Source organism: Lobosporangium transversale (genome assembly GCF_002105155.1).
Source record: "Lobosporangium transversale strain NRRL 3116 chromosome Unknown BCR41scaffold_19, whole genome shotgun sequence".
NCBI lineage: Eukaryota > Fungi > Mortierellomycota > Mortierellomycetes > Mortierellales > Mortierellaceae > Lobosporangium > Lobosporangium transversale.
The window spans coordinates 579100-599943 of record NW_019028997.1 but is presented as its reverse complement, the minus strand read 5'-3'; the positions used below and the strand labels follow the sequence as shown (position 1 = coordinate 599943).

The window sequence follows — 20844 nt, the reverse complement described above, 5'->3', positions numbered from 1 at the left end:
AACAAGTCATATTGTTCTCTTAATGTCCGCCTTTCTTCTCTTCGCATATGGAAGCATAAGCATGAACAAATAGATATTCAGCTATTGACTCTGGCCTTGTTATATTTTTTAAACAAAGAAGTGAGATAAAATTAAATCATTAAACAAAATATTAAAAAAAAAAAAAAACAAATAGTAAATAGAAATAAAATAAGAATTAAATTAAGGAAATAAAAAATAAGAAATAAAAATAAGAAATAAAAACAAAAATATGGAAATTAAAATAAAATAAAAATAAGAAATAAAAAATAATTTTACATCATTTTCTTGAACCCTTGGACTTCTCGCTCTCTTACATACTATCCTCACTATCCGTATATGCTCCTCTAATCATCTACAACATATCTTCCAAATGTCTTCACAAATGAGTTAGCTTCCCTTTTGTCGCGTTTCCAAGCATTCTCCAAATATTATTCCCGATTGAATAGACCTAAGTCTGAAGAATTACTTGTCCAAGTCGCTCTTTATGTGCGACGCATCCAAATGAGTTTCGAATACTCCTCTCTCTCTGAAAGGATATTTTATGATAAGCTATATAACTCCATTAGTAAGTCTCTCCTGCTCGACTCGATTGAACAACAAAGAAAAATTAAAAGCCATTGAGTACGAAGTGGGCCGTTGTTTGTCTGGACAAGACTTGCTCTTCATGCACTAACACGCATAACTGAGTGAGTGTTTTAGTTATTTTTTACTGTTACTTTAATATCTCCACAAGGACTTGCTTCATCACCATGGATTTGGCGTCATGATATCTTTTTGGTCTTGAAGAGTTGATAGCTTTGGAAGATATGGTCGATCACCATTATTGTGATATTGGTAAGGATAGTATACCTAGTCATTTACTCAGCTCTGGAAGTGCAAATCTTTGCTTTTTATAAGTCCTGGTCCACTTGTATGAAAGTCCATGCTGCACAGATGCTCCAATACATCTGTCGACCAAGCTCTCTCCCTGAGGCAGCTATGTAAAGTAAAAATCATATGGCATTTTCGGTTTTGATATTGGATATTGACAGCAGCGGTCCAAATTTATGATCAAAGTATCAGCTTTTGTATTGTGCTGGGCCATATACTCTAATTTCAGATCATCACCTTTTCATCAGAAGTCAATATAAAGCTATGAGCTACCGCTCTTATCAACTTGACTAGAGTACCATTGCAAACTACAGATATTTTATAGTCATCGCTCCGTTATCTGCCATTATTGCTTAACATAGTAGTCGGTAGCTCGAAGCCTGAACTATCTTTCGTAAGCAGGGCATTGTTGGTTGGTATAACCATGTCTGGTCATAATCGATGCAACATCATTCGAAAGCATCTTTGCCTTCAACAAGGAGCACTTTACTTTAAGCCAAGGACACAAGTGGATCGTATCCATGGATGGAAAAACAACTAGTATGTCAAGCAAGATCAAGCTCTAAACAACAAGAAAGTACGTTACAGCCATATTTCTCACCTGCGTCACCAAATGGCGAAGCAAAAAAAAGAAAATGCATAAAAAATAGAATGAACGAATCTTTTCATTCTTCCTTTTCATCATCATCCCTCGACTCATCTCCATGACCCAACAATACCAACGATTCCGAAAAGCTGACATCATTGAAGAAGTCGGTGTCAGGATTGCTTCCATCTCGGCAAGCAATGGCGACTCGTCATACTATGTGTGTTTGCAAGACATTCAGGATGTGTTTCCAGATGCACAGCGATTCAAGTTGGATGGACATCCCATCCTGTTCCTTCAAGACTCTAATGGTAACAGGTAAGAGTTTTATTTTACCATTTGTGTTGCTCAGGAACAAAAAGTAAGTGCGTATCCTAACTTTGATTTTTCTTTCGTCCTACTAGAATCGAACCCCCACGCATTGCATTCTATCCTGACAAGATCCTGGACGTCATTACAGCAGAACCACAGGCCTGCAACTGTAATAGCAGCAGTAATAGTAGCACCAGTGCCAGCAGCAACAGCATGGCCGTCATCAGTTTGTCCGCGTTGGGAGTACCAACCAATCTAGCCTCCCAGGATATTTTACCCATTATCAAACTTGGTTCATTCTTTCAACTCAATCCTTACTACTCGCGACAACGCACAAACTGAAATGATCAACTCTAACCTTAAAACGATTGCAGAGATGATGTTGGAAAAGAGCAACATGGTGATTGACCTGTTACTGGAAGCCAGAAAGAAGGACGATGAAATGCTTAAGCTGCAACTGGGGAAATTCCTTCAAAACAATGATGAAGATAAACAACTTGGCAACTTGTACAGGATCACGACAGAGACAGGCCATGTCAAATGGGTCTGTATAGATCACTATCGTTGGACATATGGAGAAGCAGAACAGAAAGTGTTCAAAAAGGTAGTGGGGTTGAATGGCGGCGAATATGACTTGCACCTTGGCAAAGTGATCATCACATTGAAATCCAAAACCACAGCTGAAGAATTCTTCAATGCGCTGACCAATGCAAGACGTGTTTACGAGTTGGATATCAGTTTTGACTGGAATTGGAGTAAAAGTGATCTTGAAGCATTTGAAGAAGCACTAAAGAAGTCAAGTGTATCGATCCTTCGGCTTGAACTCGGAGAGTTTCAAGAAAGCACCACCAAAGAAATACTTTCAATGGCTCCCAGATATGGAATGCTTGTTCACATCATAGAACTTAGCAGCATGAAGGCGATCCATATTGTTTTACCTCCGAACACTATAAAGGTCCCCAGTTTACAGCTCAGCAGGCCACCACACCTTCAAAAGCTAACTATTGAGATGAAGCCTCGAGAGATTGATGCTAGTGACTTTCGATCACTCGCAAATACACTCAGGGACGATAACGCTATTACTACGTTGAACTTGAAGGGCCTTTCAATTGGGGATGAATAAGTTCTGGAACTATCAGAAGCACTCAAGACTAACAAGACTTTGACCACGCTGGATTTGATGTGCAACCGAATTGGAGATAAAGGAGTCATGGCACTATCAGAGGGACTCAAGGCTAACAGGACTTTGACCACACTAGATTTGATGGGCAACTCCATTGGGAAGGAAGGAGCTCTTGCACTGTTAGAAGTGCTCAAGACCAATACAACTTTGGTCACTTTGGACTTGGAGTACGACTCGCTTGGGAAGGAAGGAATTCTGTTGCTGTCGAAGACGAACACAACCTTGACTTCTTTGAGCTTCAGTAGTAAAGCAATTGGGGATGAAGGAGCCCTTGTACTGTCAGAGACACTCAAGGCTAACACAACCTTGACTGCTTTGGACTTGCGGTACAACTCAATTGGGAAGGAAGGAGCTCTTGTACTGTCACAGGCACTCAAGATTAACACAACCTTGACTTGTTTGAACTTGCGGTACAACTCAGTTGGGGACGAAGGAGCCCTTGCACTGTCAGAGGCACTCAAGGTTAACACAACCTTGACTACTTTGGCCTTGTGGTGCAACTCAGTTGGGAGCGAAGGAGCTCTTGTACTGCCACAGGCACTCAAGGTTAACACTACCTTGTAACTGGGATACAACTCAATCAGGGGCGAAGGAGCCCTTACGCTGTCAGAGGCACGCAAGACCAACGCGACTTTGGCCATTCATGTGTGAGAGTACCTTAACCGACACCCAAATATTCCCAGTGGTGTAACACGCTCGATGCTGACTGATAAACATGGGCCATTGCTAGATTTATTTGATTGGTTTGGTCATCAATATAGTCGATAGTTAAGAATGTTAGTTTGATCCAAATAAGCTGACTGATAGTAACAAACGCTCATAACATTGGTGCCTTTTGAACCTTCGCTGTCTGGTCTCTCTCTTTAAAAGGGAATCTTAGCATACCAAGGCTGCTGAGAGTTCGTTTTATTTAGTAGTATCATGGGTATAGACTCATGAATATAGGTTGATGATCGTCTGGAAACAACTGTAATATATTAAACGCTTGCTATGCACTTAATATTGCGCTCAATGAATAAATATCGGCTCATGAATAACATAAGCTAATAAACAGATCAAGCATACATCGTCAATAATGTACGGCCTCATGTGCATGGGCTATAGAGCCAAGATGACATTTACTATTTGAGGCGAAAAAAAAGAAAAAAAAAAAAGAAGGACTTTCGAGTTGGACAATGCTGCTGCTGTTGTTGTTGTTGTTGTTGTTGTTGTTGTTGTTGTTGTTGTTGTTGTTGCGGATCAACTCACGCTTTGTGCACATTCCAACCCTTAAATAGTTATGGAAAACCAGCCATCACAATCAATAAAAATCAACCATTAAAAACCAAACAAAAACCAACCGCAAAAATCAATCAGTAAAAAATCAGTAAAATCCATGTATCAAGCTCTATCATCACGATGCCACTTTATTCATCTTTAAATAGCCTCCACTCCTCTGCGCATTTCCCAACTTCCACCTTATCCCGCCCAAGCTAGTATCCATCTCTATTATTTCCTACCTCCTTAGTGATTTCTTTACTGCTAAAGGTATGTTGCCGAGTCAGCCTCCATTCTGGTCAAAAAATATTTATTAAAAAAAAAAAAACGATTGATCGCAGGCTCACATTGCTAGGATAGTGCTGTTGGCATTCATAGATATTTTGCCAGCGTACGTTGCCGGCAAACCAGTCACACCAGCTCCTTGAAATATGGTCCTGAAAATACTAGTGGGAAATGCCTTGCGCATATGGTACATCTCAAATGCGACCCAAGAAGCTTAAACCCATAACGGCAGCTGCGAGAACTGCGACGGGTTTCCGCGTTAGCCCTGCGAAGCGCTCGGGAAAAGAATGATTAGGAAGATCGACTCTCTCTTCACAGATTTGTAAGTGAAAGGATCATAGTTTTGATACGCTCGAACAATACCAACCTTTTGCCCAAGAGATTATGTGTTTATTATGCCTTTTAGTGTGGTGTCCGCTCCAATGTTTTAAGTGTGGTATTCTCTTATATTTTTGGAGTAGTGTCTCCTTTGTTCTCTCAGTTCCTGTTGTTTGTTCCGATGGCTACCATTCCATGGAAATTGACGATATATACAGAACGTCCAGAAGCATTGCTGGGATATGGCTCACTCTACTTACTGCCTGTTACCATTTTCTCACTCTCTCAGTACAAGGTACCACTAAGTCTTGCCCTTCGGAGCCTTGCAATAAGGGCAGGGCAAAACAAGCAGGCCAAGATTACTCTGCATTTTTATGACATTGAAGAACCGCAGCAAGACGACCACTCAGATGCTGCAAATATTACAAGGCGACTGCTTGGTCTTTTTTCGGACAGTAGAGAGCTTGTTGTCACTGGCAATGAAGAGGCAGAGAGAGCTCTTTCAGATCTTTCGAATGAGTTCTCCAAAGCGATTTCTAACAAGAATTTGAAGGTCGCAAAAAAAATACTCTCCGAGATCTTGTAAAAGCGATCCTGAATCACCATAATCGATACCCATAACTTTATTCATCACTTTCATAGTTACCATAGCCTGCTCCTTGAGCCACCCCTTCCAGTTTACAGTAATACAAAGCAACAAGGAGAGAGAAATGTTTGTTCTTTGGGACAAATGTGTGCAACAAAAAGTGATTGGCCTCAGCCGACCTTAGCGGCCTTATAAGTAGGTACAAATATGTTGGCACAGGTTGCAGTAAAAGTTAGGATGGCAGATTGAAGACAGATGTGGAAATGGACAATTTATTTTCTCGATTTTAATTTGGAAACCCATCGAGCGCGATGGGGATTGCAAATCAAAAAATTGTCAAGTTCTGTTAAATCTCCAAGATTATCATTGGCTTGTGCATTCAGTTTGGATGTTTTTAGTTTGTATTCAGTAGCTTCAGCCTATCAGCTTCTATTCCCACTGAACATCCATACATCATGATTCTTTTTCGGCGAAGGGAGTCTTGCTTGACGCCCTGCCTAAGATGGAATCTGATAGTGCCACTTCGCTTGGCTATTAGCTCAAGTAGTAGGAACTACACCCATTAAAAAAAAAACAGGCTTGATGACCGCGTAGACCACAATCTTTTCGGGTGGTTTTTACATTCTGTAGGTTTGCACAGGAAGGAACTCGCTGAATCCAAGGATCTCTTCATCTTCTCCATAAAAAATAGCACCAACAGTTGCAATGGCTTGGAGATACAGCAACAAACAATTAGGACAGAGAATAGTCCAAAGCTTGTGACTCATCAGTGTCAGCAATGTCAACTTGGATTTACCCCTCGAGAGCGAGATCATTGAGAAGCAATCGGCGTCCCGGTTATGCTCTTTGATGATGTGATGATGTGACGATGTGACGATGTGTGAAAAAAAGAGAGAGGAGAAAATAAAACAAAATAAAATAACCTAGAGCGTGTGTGCAAAAAAAAAAAAAAAAAAAAAAAAAAAAAATATTGAAAATGGATAATCAGCGCACCGATGACATCATCCATCAATTTTCATATCTTTGCAAGATGAGAAAGAAAGAGCTCTCACGGGTGTAGGTGGGATGAAAAGAGCATTAATAACATTCCATCTTCAATGATCTGCAAACAACAATCCTGTGCAAACAAGAGCACGAGCCACATTGCCCTCTTTGTGTGGTGTACAACAGAGAAAAGAAAAAAAAATGAGCGACTCTATCATCTAAGCAATGTTGCCTCTACTAAGTTTTTCAATTTTCAGAGTGCATTTAAAGCTTTTTTTTTTTTACACTTTTTTATTAATGGTTGCTTGCTATCTAGCTATCTAGCTTACCTGGCTACTATTCTACAAGAAGCCAGACTCTTAGCCACCTTGGAAAGCACTTTCCTTTGTCACCATCGAAAAGACTCTCCAAGATGTTGTCCGGAGCACACCACGTGGAGGTGGTCTGGCATATCGTGCTCCGTTGGTCAGGCCCCATGGCCTTGCAAACGCCCGCACACACACCCATTAACCCATTTTCCCATTCCCATTCCCATTCCCAACCGAAGGGGCTCCGCCACCGCATGGCTCATTCAAGGACCAGCGTAGGCTCATGCCCGTTCGGACCTACCTTGGATATGCATTGTTGCTATATTAAAGGGTGTTAGTATGAATTTTTTTTTTTTTTTTTTTCTGGTTTGAGGTTTTTTTTTTTTTATTTGGATTTTTTTTTCTTTGGATTTTTGTTTTTGTCTTTGATTTTTTTTTTGTTCTTTTCTTTGGATTATTTATATTTTTTTTCATCGTTTTTTTTTTTTTTTTTTTTTTTTTTTTTTTTTTTGTTTTTCGTCTCTTTTTTTTTCTTTGTTTTTCGTCTCTTTTTTTTTCTTTTGTTTTTATTTCTTTTTTTTTTTTTTGTTTTCGTCTCTTTTTTTGTTTTTTTCTTTTTTTTCTTCTTTTTATTTCTTTTTTTTTTTTTTTGTTTTCGTCTCTTTTTTTTTTGTTTTTTTCTTTTTTTTCTTCTTTTTTTTTGTTTTTTTCTTTTTTTTCTTCTTTTTTTTTCTTTTTTTTTGGAGGTGTTTGTTTTGGCTTGATGGATTGTTCAGCCTTTCTTTGGTTTCGTTCTTCAGCTGGCGGCGCCGAGCTTTCAGTACCAGTACCTTGTAGGATGTGCTATGGGAAACGATCTGGTTATTGTGGCCCGGAGTTGCTGAGAAGCCTTCGCCATTTAGCCATCATGCCCAGGAGACGGGCTGGCTGTCTGGCCATTGAAAAGAGCTGGCCGCTCGAATGTGGTAGTCCGGCCATTTGTGTGGAGTCGCTTGAATACGACTGTTTGGCTACAGCTGCTTGTTTGAGTGCGGCTGCTTGGATGCGGCGGGCTGTTTGAGCGTGGCTGTCTGAGCGCGGCTGTTTGTTTGAGTGCGGCCGTTTGGATGCAGCGGCCTCATTGTGAGCTATAAAGTTCCAGTTGCTTTCGATGGGTTCATGTCGTTTACAGTCTAATCATGGAATGAAAAGAAAGAGGTAGGGGAAGAAACATCAGAACAAGAACAGTACAGCGCAGAGCAAGAAGGTTGAAGACTTCAGTAGGAGTGTGTGTTTGGAGAGTGTTGCTTACCTTTAATCTTGGTTGAGGAGGCCGATGGTCAAGGAGACCGAGGAGAAAGAGAAGAGAAAAGAAAAAAAAAAAAGAAGAGAATCAAAATTGGTCTTTTTTATATTCGTTTTTCTTATCATTTTTTTACGTCCGCGAAAGAAGAGGAGAAGGGACGAGTAGTGATTATATTTCAAAAGCACGATGTACTAAGTACCTTGCTTGCTGTACGCTCAAGAGCGACCAATAAAAGATGAGCAACAATTTAAAAAGATAAAAAATAAATAAATATACGTGTATTTGATGTCATCTGTCATATTTCATATGATAATGAAGAGACTCTCACGAGTAGAGATGGAGAAGACACTCTGTCTTCAAGACTCGTAATAAAAGCCTGCCCACAACCAAACAGAGCATGAGCTGCATTGATCTCGAGTTATTTACTCTTGTTGGTAAAGGGAATCATCATCTTAATCTTATTATTCTATTCTCTTTCTTCACTCCTAACAAGAGATGGGATAGACTAATCGTTGGAACTGTACATTGGCAGATTGCCGTTTTTCCAGAGTGTGATAGAAAATAACACATGACAAATCCTCAGAATATTATTTATTAGTTTTATTTTCATGCAATACAATATAGGATATATAAAGATTAGTGAATAGCTGATTAAGCGGTGCGTTTATAATTCCTTTGTTTGAAGGTGAAATAAAGTATCAACGTTTATGTATCGACCAATAAAAAGCACACAATCGTATCGAGGGAATGACGTGCCGTATCTTTTTGGCGTCCTGAAAAGGAAAAGGAAAAAAGGAAAAAAAAAAAAAAAAAAAGTTTGTTCGGACAAAAACTGCTGAAGCAGAGTTCCCACGGTAGTTTATCCTATTCATTGTAAGGGGTGAAGAGAGAGAAGAGAAGAAGGGAATTAAGTAGCAAATTTGACTGATAGTGTCTGATGGGCTCTATTGCTAAACAAAAAAAGGTACTCGAGCTTAACGCTGGTGAAAAATGGGAGCATGCGAGCGTTGATAAGCTATTGTGCTCTGAATCCTGTCCCTTTACTTTAGTCGCTTTACACTTCTCGGTCCTTTATTCTCTCTTTGCTGTACACCAAAGAGAGCAATGTGGCTCGTGCTCATGTTGTGGGCAGGCAGATTGTTGTATGTATGACCCTGCATGTCTTTGAGGATGGAATGTTTTTCTCTTTCTCCACCTTGTAAGCATATGAAAATTGACGAATGATATCACGGGTGCGCAGATGATCGATTTTCAATTCCCGCTATGCCGCTTTCTTTTTCCTTTTTTTTTTTTCTTGCTTAAAAGCAAAATGCCGTATTTGTATTGTTATTCAATCAATACTTTGTGATCTCAAATTGGTTTCACTTACTATTTTCCCTGAGCGATTTCAAAAACCACTCGGCATTCATCCTTTCTCCTTTTCTCCAAAGTACAATCCGCCAAAGAGCCCTCGTCGTCGACAGCAAGTAAGTATATGTCTATATAATGCATTAGTTTGTATTATTCATTATATTTGGCTCAATGGTTCTTTCCATACTCATTCATGCAGCATTTGGAGATAAAAAAGGTTAATTTTACCGAGGTGGACAATGTCTGCTTCCCTTATCTGCCGTGTAAATGTTTTGACCAACCAGAAAATAGCGAACATCTGACCGAGGGCGTCATGGCGGAAAGATAAATATTTTTGTGGCATTACCCTCTAAACGCGTTATCTCTTTACATTTTAAATATTTATTTTTTACTCGCTCATTCGCTTACTATTATACTTCACAATGGCTTTCTTTATTGCTGACATATGATGAATATTATTAGTATTCTTATTATTATTTAATACCTTTGGCAGTGGGATACCAAGTTTCCTTTGCGTTGCTGTAAAACGTCATACGGACGACACAAAATGGAAAACAGTTTTCATAAATACCCTTCCTCTCCTCCCAGCTTTTCTTTTCTTTTCTCCTCTCTTCACCCACATCCTCTCCACCTCCCCTTCACTTGCACTACAAAGGCCACACAGAGGCCATAAAAAATGCTCTATCCCAGGCGTGAAATACAACCCACTATAGAGCCGTCATCAAGTAAGTATCTAGCATGGCTTCACTTTCTCTTGCCTACCGTCACCCACTGCTTAGCTATTGCTAAATGAGTCCAGCAGGTCCATTAACTTATTCCTATTCTTTTACCTTTGTCCTTCTAGTCATCACAAGAAACACTACCTCTGGATGCTCAGCGGCGGCCATCCTAAAGACTGCAATAAGTTCATGCAGTGCTTACCGAAATGGGGCCCCAAGCGGATCTGTAAGTATTCTCTCTTATTGAGTAAACATATTGCACTTTTTTTCTCTTTGGGTTTGCTGCGTTATACTGTTCTTTGTAATGAGATATGGTCATCTGTACTTTGGTTACCAAATATTCTAACCACGCTTTTTTTTTTTTTTTTTATTTCTTTCTTCGGCTCTTTCCATAGGGGCCTATCCGTTTCGATAAGGGCTCCACTCCGTCCTACCATCGGAGCCCGGGGGCCCCTCTGCCGCCTCCTACGAACTCCTCATCTGCTCTGATGGGGGGTTCCACTCCGTCGGACCCTCACGACTCCTTGAGGGAGGACCATTGTGGTGGCGCTAGAGAGCTTCTAGCCTCTGGGCCTCACTTTGATCCGAGTATCTCTGGGGATTTCGCGTAGGGACAGGATGACACACAGTTGCGGTAGTCTAAGAATGGTAAGTCAGTACCAATGAATTATTCACAGGGACCTGTAGAGCTCGAGCCTCGGCCGTCAAGGAGATTCCCCCTCCAGCAGGACCAGGATCAGGATCAGGATCAGGTGCTATCGAGGCCTGGTAGCATCTAAGGTAGGTAAAAAAAAAGACACAATGAACATATTAATTCTATTTTACCTTTGCTTTCGTTCTCTCTGGTTAGATGGAATCTTTGGCAACTCGGTGCTCTATAGGGCTTTGTGAATGGTTCATTGTTGCTGACTTATCATTCTTAGGTTATCCAATTAGCGATGCTGCGCCAGGGACGTCTGGTCGTAGTGGGTGCATGGCGTAGAGGCGTCATGTTGTGTGACCCCTGTTTCCTGCCGTCTGAACCAAAGATGCTCTGGTCAAAGTGAGGCTCCATTGGTTAGTCGTTTGATAGACCACTGCAATGGGACTTTTGCTTGGAGAAGCGAGGCCTACTGTCCATGGAGGAAAGCAGAAGGCCTGGGAAAGAGCATCAGGCCGAGGTAGAGCGCCTGGAGAAATAGCCTCAGAGCTAATAACCAACAGCCAACAGCCAACAGCCAACGGCCAACAGTTAACAGCCAACGGTCATATAAAAACCCAAATAAAAAAAACCAAAAAAAAAAAAAAAAAAAAAAAACTTCAAATGAAAATAAAAAAAAAAAGAATAAAAAATAAAAAATAAACCCCCCCTCCCCGAAGCCAGAATCCAAAAGCCAAAAGCCAGAAGCCAAAAGCCAGAAGCCAAAAGCCAGAAGCCGGAAGTCAAAAGACCGAAGTCAGAAGCCAAAAGTCAGAAGCCAGAATCCAAAAGCCAAAAGCCAGAAGCCAAATGCCAGAAGTCGGAAGTCAAAAGATCAAAGCCAGAAGCCAGAAGCCAGAAGCTAAAAGCCAGAAGTCAAAAGCCAGAAGTCAGGAACTAAAAGTCAGAAACCAAAAACCAAAAGCCAGAAGCCAAAAAGCAAGCAGATAGCAGCCACGTCACTGCAAAAAAAAATAAAAAAAAATAAAAAAAAAAAAAAAAAAAGTCAACCAGCTCACTCCACTCAACCAAAAGAAACCTCATTGAAAGCCAGCTAAGGCACAAAGCCGGTAGAAGGTTGCCTCAGCCATACCAGCCAGAGACTGCATCAACAAAATCAAAGACAGAAAACCAAAGTCAAAGCAATCGAAGGCAGCCAGGCACCCACAATTAATCAAACACAGTTTGCTGCAATCAAGGAAATCAAAGACTACCAAAGCCAAAGTCAACCAAGGGCAACCTATAAGAGTCCAAACAATCAAAAGCAGTCAACCATCTCAAAGCCAGGCTACTAGGGCCAGCCAACCAAGGTTACCAAGGCAGTTAGCCAAGGCGCCATCAAAGAATATGCTAAAAAGTACCATCAAAAGAATCCAAGCACATCTAGTCATGCACACGTATCGAGGGCATCACTACTCTTGGGCCAGGATGCAGCTTGCAAACCATAGCATAGTAAACAATTAACAGTAAATATTAAAAGACAAGATCAGGTACAATGATCTTTGTCTTTTGTCTGAAATTGTGAAGGATCTGTGATTGTTGTAAATGCAAATGTCCTCAAATAGGAATAGAAAATTAGTAGCGACAATCAATAGCAAAGTCAATGGACTAAACTGTATCAGCTATTGATAGCAAGCTCCTCAGTAATATATAGCTGGCTGTATACTTACATTCACTCATTCACGGTCTTGAAGAGCCCAATCAAGCACATGAATACCCTAGTGGAGTTAAGCTCGGTAGGCTTTGACTATAATTGTTAGTTTAGGCTGTGCATTTGATTTGCCGAACGAGTTCCATAATCAATATAACTCATAATCTACTGAAAAGAGAAGAGGGTCTTCAACCTAATCTACACAAGAGTGGCAAAGATAGGGGCTGCTAACCATTAGTTTTAAAAGCAGCTCCACTCATCAAGCATTGGTTTATTCTTTAGAGGAAAACATCGTGCAAAAGTGTATTCTTTTTTTTTTTGTCTAGTAGCAATAGCATGTCTAAAGCCCTATGTATTTAGCTACGCTCACACAACTACATAGCTCTGGTTAATTCCTTAGGTAGAGTCTATGAGCTGTTCCCTAGTCAATGATTTCGGGCTGCTACTTTGGTGGGCGTGTGTTGTTACAGGCGATTACCGTGTTACAGTGCGTTCACATTTACATAGCACATAAAATCCAAAACATTGGCGGGAAAGAGAGAAGAAAATTATTATTATTACTGTTTATTGTTTATTTAGTTTGTTCGTATTGAATCGTAGCCGCGCTGTATCGCTGCATGTCCATTGCAACTGAGTGTGGCTCTCGCTCAAATAAAAGCTTATTTATTTCTTTTGCGCACGGACAAGGATCAACGCGGTAACATAGCCGGAATGAGGCGGAGAGAATGTGGCGGCGGCGGAGAGGTGCTGGGTCAATGGCCTCTGAGGGCATCTCCTGTATAGCCCTTATTCCCTGTGGCCTTAGTGTCCCTCGAGGTCACCCAAGAGAGTATTTTCAGCTGAGAGTAGACGTAGACGAGGAAAAGGTGCAAGAAGCAAATCAGTTAAATATTATGCGCTGAGCGGCATCAACACCCAGACACGTCTACAGAGAGAGGGAAAAACGCGCCTTGTAGGTCGTCTCTCTCTCTATTCCTCTGCCTTTGTCTGTCTATTATGGGCGCTCTCCATGCATCACTGGATGCTACGAACAACCATGACCTTTCACAACTTTTGAAGGTTCGTTTCAATTATCTTCTTGGAGAATGTGGTATGTTGGAGTCGCTATTGAAAGCTTATGTTGTACTTGATGTATTTCATAGGGGGACGATTTCAAAAAATGGGCGGCTCAGTATTTGATGCTGGTAGTGCCATCTTATAGGTGGATACGTAATTATTTGGCACAAGCCCCTCTATCAGAACATGAATAAATACTCACATGGGTGTGGTATACGGACTCACATCTAATTTTCACTTACTTTTTCTACTGCTCACGATCTATCTACTGAATATTTTTCAGTCTCGCTATCATCGTCAGAGGCCTTGGTTTAGGTGTTCGTGGACACGTTTAGCCCTTTTGCATTGTCAAAGGCTTCAGGAAGGCATAACAACTCTAATTCCTCCTCGAAGTATGCCATCATATGCAGCCTTACTTTGAAGCTTTTGACAGTTATGGCGATATATTTGACTATTTTATGTGTGTAGAGCGTTAGGCAAGTAAGTAAATAAATGACTAAAAGGATGAGAAGCACTGCGTGGTTAAGGCGCTTTGCGGACGAGCAATGTCTACGGTACCATGTCCGTATACATACTAAATAAAGCCCTGTAAATCTGATCTGGATTTATTTCTCGAACCAAAGGGGCAGTGTGGGGGGACATGTGCCCATGGCACCTATGACATTGTGAATAGGTCGTCTTTCGTAGACCATTCAATAGAACAAATAGATGCGTGGAAAGACGGAAAGTGCTTTATGTGAAAACTCTTGCGTGGATGAGTAAAAGAGAGGTAAGCTTTTCTGGTTGAATGGAGGCCATGACTGAAACTGATTAAAGTGATTAAAACTGATCAAAAAAAAAAAAAAAAAAAAAAAAAAACTCTAGTTACATTCACTCACACTCATTTACTTGCAACATGCCCCTAAACTTCAGTATAATATTCACTGTTACAAGGTCGTATTGGCTGACGATGCATCGATCCCAGCGCTTGACCTTGCCAGTAACCCATTTCGATCTCGAAAAATTATTCTGTTCAGGGCAAGCGTTACGTAGCTCTAAACCGTGCCCGAACATTTGATGATCTAACTATTGCTAGGCTTCCTAATACATTGGTAAGCTTCTCTGTCTCCGTTGGTACAGCAGTTTCGCTTGAACAATTAAATATAAAAAAAAAAAAGGATAATGTAAAAAAAAATTGTTAATGCGCTCCACGTCACCCCGTACAGACCGTTTTCAGGGGTCATTTTACTTTTTTTTTTCCATGGTATTTATTTTGCTCTCGATGCTGTACACTTTCTTCTTTACTTTCTTCGCATCTTTCACTTTCTTCAAAGCAATATCTCCCCCCTTTTTACCACCTTATCCATCTTTCTTACTCTTCTCTCTTTGCCACCTTATCCGCCTTTCTTTTCCTCCTCTCACTGAAGTCTTATTCATCTTCCTTCTTCCTCTGTCCACTTTTTCTCGACTGACCAAACTCCACTTTGTGTCTATTCATTGTCCAGACTCGCATAATCTTGTGAACTCTCCTCGGTAATACCATTGTTACTCCATCTCATTTTCTTTTATTTCTTTTTTTTTCTTTGGTGTTTCCTTGAATTACTGGTCCATTGTTCTCCAGCTTCCCAGCGCTGTAACTGAACGGCTTTGTGGACAAAAAAAAAGCTTGTAGCTGGTTTTAAGTAATTTAGGAAGTCTTCTCTTATTAGAGAGTTTTCTAAATTTTTTTTTCGTCAAGGATTTTCATCAGGAAATTAAACCTTATTTTCGTTAAAAAGATTCTTGTTTTCGTCGCTCGGAAAATAACGTGTACAAAGAATATTGTCAAGAGGAAAAGGAACAGATCGGCCGGTGGGAATTTCGTCACATGATGTAAAATTATCACGCTTTTAGCATGGTTCCGCATGTTCCCTTCTGCACTGCCTGCTGTGCTGTAGTGCTGTCTGTTGTCTGGTCGGTCTGTATTTAGTATGGTGTCCCCTCTTATGTTTTTTAGTATGGTGTCCCCTCTTATGTTTTTTAGTATGGTGTCCCCTCTTATGTTTTTTAGTATGGTGTCCCCTCTTATGTTTTTTAGTATGGTGTCCCCTCTTATGTTTTTTAGTATGGTGTCCCCTCTTATGTTTTTTAGTATGGTGTCCCCTCTTATGTTTTTTAGTATGGTGTCCCCTCTTATGTTTTTTAGTATGGTGTCCCCTCTTATGTTTTTTAGTATGGTGTCCCCTCTTATGTTTTTTAGTATGGTGTCCCCTCTTATGTTTTTTAGTATGGTGTCCCCTCTTATGTTTTTTAGTATGGTGTCCCCTCTTATGTTTTTTAGTATGGTGTCCCCTCTTATGTTTTTTAGTATGGTGTCCCCTCTTATGTTTTTTAGTATGGTGTCCCCTCTTATGTTTTTTAGTATGGTGTCCCCTCTTATGTTTTTTAGTATGGTGTCCCCTCTTATGTTTTTTAGTATGGTGTCCCCTCTTATGTTTTTTAGTATGGTGTCCCCTCTTATGTTTTTTAGTATGGTGTCCCCTCTTATGTTTTTTAGTATGGTGTCCCCTCTTATGTTTTTTAGTATGGTGTCCCCTCTTATGTTTTTTAGTATGGTGTCCCCTCTTATGTTTTTTAGTATGGTGTCCCCTCTTATGTTTTTTAGTATGGTGTCCCCTCTTATGTTTTTTAGTATGGTGTCCCCTGTAACCTCTCAATTCCTGTTGTTTGTCCGGATGCAGGCAATGTTTTTTTAATTTTTTTTTTTTTTTTTTTTTTTTTTGCATTAGAAGACATTGTACCATGGAAATTCACATTGGGGACAAAGAGATTGTATTTGATAATGTTCCCAAAGGAAGCTACAAGGGGGATCGCGTGGTTTGTCCTGTCTGTTTATGTACGATTTCTAAGAAAAAAGCTCGAAGGCACTTCATGAAAATCCACTCCAAATCTGCTAATGCGGTCGATGTGTGCGTCGTGCGGGATGAAATGGAGCATGGGACAACTGGTCTCACAAATGATGGCTCAAAGCAGTGTGTGGACACCGCAGTTGCATATGACTGTACGCAGGTTTTTCAAGAGAATACACTAACAGCAGATAAGCAAAGCCTTACACAAGTCTCTTCCGAGGATGATCTAACTGAAAGTGAAAATACTGACAATGAAAGCATTAAGTCTGGAATATCCGAAGGAACATGTCAAAGGAAACGAGTGAAAGACCACATGGAGGATCAAAAGCTTTTAAAGAGGATTCGTGGGGATGTGCCACCTAAAATGTTCGAGGCGACTGTAGGATCAATGCAAGCGGGTGTATTCAAAATCTGCTCCAAAGGAGGATTGGAAGCAGGGATATTTCCGCTACAGTCGCTCGATTTTTTCCGAAAAGCCCTCAAGCCTGAATATATTATCTCAGAAATAAATCCTTCCGACGGTTACCATTCCGTGGAAAATGACGATATATTCACAACCCATCGAGAAATAACTGTAGAGCACATGTCCGAGATTGAGTCCGGTGGAATCAATGGGTTGAGGCGAGTTGTCGGTGCTATTTTGCAAACGGGAAAAAGTACCTTAAAAATCCTTTGTGCTGAGGTATATGCTCGAGATACAATAAGCGACCCACATGCAGAGTCTGAAAATGCTTCCCCATCCAGTATCCCCATTGATTCTGAAGCGACACAATACAAAGCAAGAATCAAGATTACTTTAGTCCACGACCGATACAAACGCAATAAACTTGTTATTGGAGCAAGAGCCTGCAATTATCTTATTACCTCAGGTTTATACAAAAACAACGACAAGTCTCAGGGAAACCAAACATTCGCTTTTGTAGGTCCCAATCGATGTGCTGCATTCAAGGTGGATCGATCAACTAAAATGTTCATTAAAAACGAAGTTCAAGATCCAGGATTGCTCTCAAGTGACATCCTTGGCCTCGCACAAGTAAGAAGTGGGTTTGGTCATCCTACCACCTATACAGCACGTCGGGAAGCATTGCTGGGATATGGCTCACTCTACTTAACGCCTGTTACCATTTTCTCACTCTCGCAGTACAAGGTACCTCTTAGTCTTGTCTTTCGGAGCCTTGCAATAAGGGCAAGGCAAAACAAGGAGGCCAAGATTACTCTGCATTTTTGTGACATTGAAGAACCGCAGCAAGACGACCACTCAGAGGCTGCAAATATTACAAGGAGACTGCTTGGTCTTTTTCCGGGCAGTAGAGAACTTGTTGTCACTGGCAATGAAGAGGCAGAGAAAGTTCTTTCAGACCTTTCGAATGAGTTCTCCAAAGCGATTTCTAACAAGAATTTGAAGGTCGCAAAAAAAATACTCTCCGAGATCTTGTAAAAGCGATCCTGAATCACCATAATCGATACCCATAACTTTATTCATCACTTTCATAGTTACCATAGCCTGCTCCTTGAGCCACCCCTTCCAGTTTACAATAATACAAAGTAAAGTAACAAGGAGAGAGAAATGTTTGTTCTTTGAGACAAATCTGTAGCGGCAAGGCTACACTACGACTTATAGTGCAGCACTGCTTTAAACTCGCTTGCAATGGATATATATCTTCCAATATTGGAAATTAACATTGGCAGGCACCACACAAGACTTTTAGCCCTGGATATTGGCTCCGCGTAGCATGATTCAGGAGCCGAAGCACTATTTGTATTCAACTAATTGTCAGAAAAGGCAGTAACCGCCGCGCTCTAGCACGGATCCCGACTTAGAGGCGTTCAGCCATAATCCAACGGATATTAGCTTCGGGCTACTGCCTGGCCAGGCAGGACCAAATACCATTTATCCGAATGAACGGTTCCTCTCGTACTACTAATGCAACAACATTTCATCAGACGAATAATATTAAGCTGCCTTACGGCAGTCTAAACACAGCTCACGTTCCCTATTAGTGGGTGAACAATCCAACGCTTACTGATTTCTGCTCCAGTATGATAGGAAGAACCGACATCGAAGGATCAAAAGCAATATCATTATGAACGCTTGGCTGCCGCAAGGCAGATACATCTCGTTTACTTCACATGCCTCTATGACTCCTTCTCCCCATCATTACCGATGCTTTTCCTTACTCCAGTACTCTTGAAAACCCATAAATATAGATATTTACTGTAATAGTCAAAAATGAAATAAAAAAAAAAAAAAAAAAAAAAAAAAAAACCATTTTCATTGGTAAATTCAGTAGGTTTTCATATAACCAGAGTATAAAAATGACGCTTTTTGAGGACTTGCAGGTGCGGATGAGCGCAGCGTAAACTTCATAACCGTCCCCAGCTTTATTCTTCCACATAGCTTCCTTCTAGTCATTTCCTTTTTTTTTGTCGCGTTTCCAAGCGCCGTGCAAATGCTTCCACAGACCGCATAGATCCAAATATGGAGAACTATTTACGCGAATCGCTCTTCTAAGTGTGGTACATCCGAATGAATTATAAATACCCCTCTCTCTTTCTCTTTCCTTCTCTCTCTAGCTGAGAATGTTTTTGATAAACCATGTTAGCTTCACTAGGAACTCTTTCCTATACAGCTGGACTGAGCAGAAGAGAAGAGACAAATTAGCAAAAAAAAAAAAAAAAAAAAAAAATCATCGCAGAGAAAGTGATCTGTCTTGTGTTTTTGTCTGAACAAAAGCTGCTCTTACTTTTTTCATAAAGGAGACATCTCTGTCTTATCTGCTTCTACAGAGTTACAAGCTGAAGCGACTTTAGATGCAAGAGGATCCAAGCTTTGTAGGGGATTTTAGCCTTATTGTTCAAGCTATGAAGAGCGGTTGGACCGAAGCTCCAATAGGAGACCTGGATACGACTCCTACCACCCAACACCAAAATAAGTCAATATGGACCATTTCACCCTTCAAAAAAGGGAACAATAAAAAATAAAAAAAGGTAAATAATGGATTTGATTGACTAATGAGGTTCAAAAAAAATATATTAAATGTATTTGTTCCCTTAAAAAACCTATGAAGCCGCAGAAGCACTTGACAAGCACTGGAACAGAAAACTAGAGCACTCCTACTTTGGTAAAGTAAGAGGTGCAATACTGTGAGGGGCTTGATATTGAAAGTACCATAAAGGGATTTGAGCTCGTTGGATGGGTTTTCTTCCAAGGTCAACAACGTGCATCACAATCGTACACAGAATAAGATTGACATCGTAAACATCCATAAACATCGTTTTCTGAATGACATTGACTAATAAAAAAAAAAATCAAGCAGGTATAGTCAAATAAATATAGTCCAATGCGCACGGACCATAGGCCCAAGATGATATTTATTGAGGAAAATTAAAAAAATAAAAAAATAAAAAAAAAAATGCATCAGACTGACAAATCATGGATGTTTACGGCTGTAAAAGTCGTATTATCTCTGTCCTCGTAATTTTCTTTTCTTTTTTTTTATGGACAACTTGAACCAGTGTTGCCGTAAAGGTTATTAGTATTGTATTGTAACACTGAGCTCTACAGGCGGGTAACCAGTCTTAATGTTTATGCAATAGAGGAATGCAAAGTATGCCAGCTTTTGGTTCTCAGCCTTGATATCAACTCCCTTTACTGTCGCCATATAACATCCTTATCTACAAACTATGTCAGCATCAAGCGGGTGATTATTTGATCCTAAAGAACGCGTAACATTACATAAATAAGGCTCTCCTCCCCTGATAAATTTATAGTGGCATGAAGGCAAACGCCACTAATTATTTGGTGGCGCTTATAGTGACATTCGAACTGTCGTTTGTTCACCAGTTACACTAGTACACCAGTAATATTTCCACCAACCTCTCCTTTGTCTTTGTCTTTTTTGTTCTCTTCTGATACTCAGATACGCTCATTAATCCAACACTGCTTTCTTAACAACAATAACAACACAAAAAAAAAAAAAACATTAGCAACAATAAAACAAGAGCTTTTCTGCTTTGTAAACAGATGGGCCTATGTTTAGCGTGTTCAAAGGCATGATTGTACTAAATGCTAATGTACCTGACCTCAAAATTGAAGTTAAAAAAAAAAAAAAAAAAAAAAAGCACCAGCAAAGTCGACTGGTGAGAGAAGAATATATGAGGATGATATTATCCTATCAACATTACAGTGTATTTTGGTTTTGAGTATGGATATACTGCTAATACCTTATTTCTTACTTGCCAGTCAATGCAACATCTTTTTAGAAAGGGTAAAGGGATCCCTTTGCATTCAGACACTATCCTTTCAGACCTCCGTCCCTTCATTTGTGGATAAAGGCGACTTTCTTTCCATTTCTACAACAGGGAATGGTGTATTTGCATTCCATTTCAGGGCCTACCATCGTTTTCAGGGTCTGATTGAACTCTAAACGGAGGAAAGTATCTTCAGCCACTTGAGCAGCTTTATTGCAATGCTTGCAACAAACTTCATCAGTCAAGAATGAATGTATTCACTTTTTGTTCAAGAGG

The 20844-nt window shown here is 40.2% G+C and overlaps 4 protein-coding genes across 4 annotated transcripts; 3 read left to right on the top strand and 1 right to left on the bottom strand.

Moving 5' to 3' along the window:
* Nucleotides 1-1595: 1595 nt before the first annotated feature.
* BCR41DRAFT_422308 (hypothetical protein) lies at nucleotides 1596-3584 on the top strand (the record flags this gene model as incomplete). Its single annotated transcript, XM_022030137.1, has 4 exons — nucleotides 1596-1795; nucleotides 1882-2081; nucleotides 2164-2823; nucleotides 2914-3584. 4 exons carry the CDS (start codon nucleotides 1596-1598, stop codon nucleotides 3534-3536), a joined length of 1683 nt encoding a protein of 560 aa, XP_021881290.1. The 3' UTR covers nucleotides 3537-3584.
* Nucleotides 3585-4712: 1128 nt separating this feature from the next.
* BCR41DRAFT_396505 (hypothetical protein) lies at nucleotides 4713-5418 on the top strand (the record flags this gene model as incomplete). The annotated part of the gene is made up of 2 exons (XM_022028810.1): nucleotides 4713-4772; nucleotides 4921-5418. 2 exons carry the CDS (start codon nucleotides 4713-4715, stop codon nucleotides 5416-5418), a joined length of 558 nt encoding a protein of 185 aa, XP_021881289.1.
* A 9944-nt stretch (nucleotides 5419-15362) lies between these two features.
* BCR41DRAFT_284712 (hypothetical protein) lies at nucleotides 15363-15899 on the bottom strand (the record flags this gene model as incomplete). The annotated part of the gene is made up of 1 exon (XM_022020264.1): nucleotides 15363-15899. A coding segment is annotated over one exon (537 nt), but the record flags the coding sequence as incomplete, so codon positions are not given.
* Nucleotides 15900-16339: 440 nt separating this feature from the next.
* Nucleotides 16340-17755, top strand: BCR41DRAFT_396502 (hypothetical protein; the record flags this gene model as incomplete). The annotated part of the gene is made up of 1 exon (XM_022028809.1): nucleotides 16340-17755. One exon carries the CDS (start codon nucleotides 16340-16342, stop codon nucleotides 17753-17755), a length of 1416 nt encoding a protein of 471 aa, XP_021881287.1.
* Nucleotides 17756-20844: the final 3089 nt, after the last annotated feature.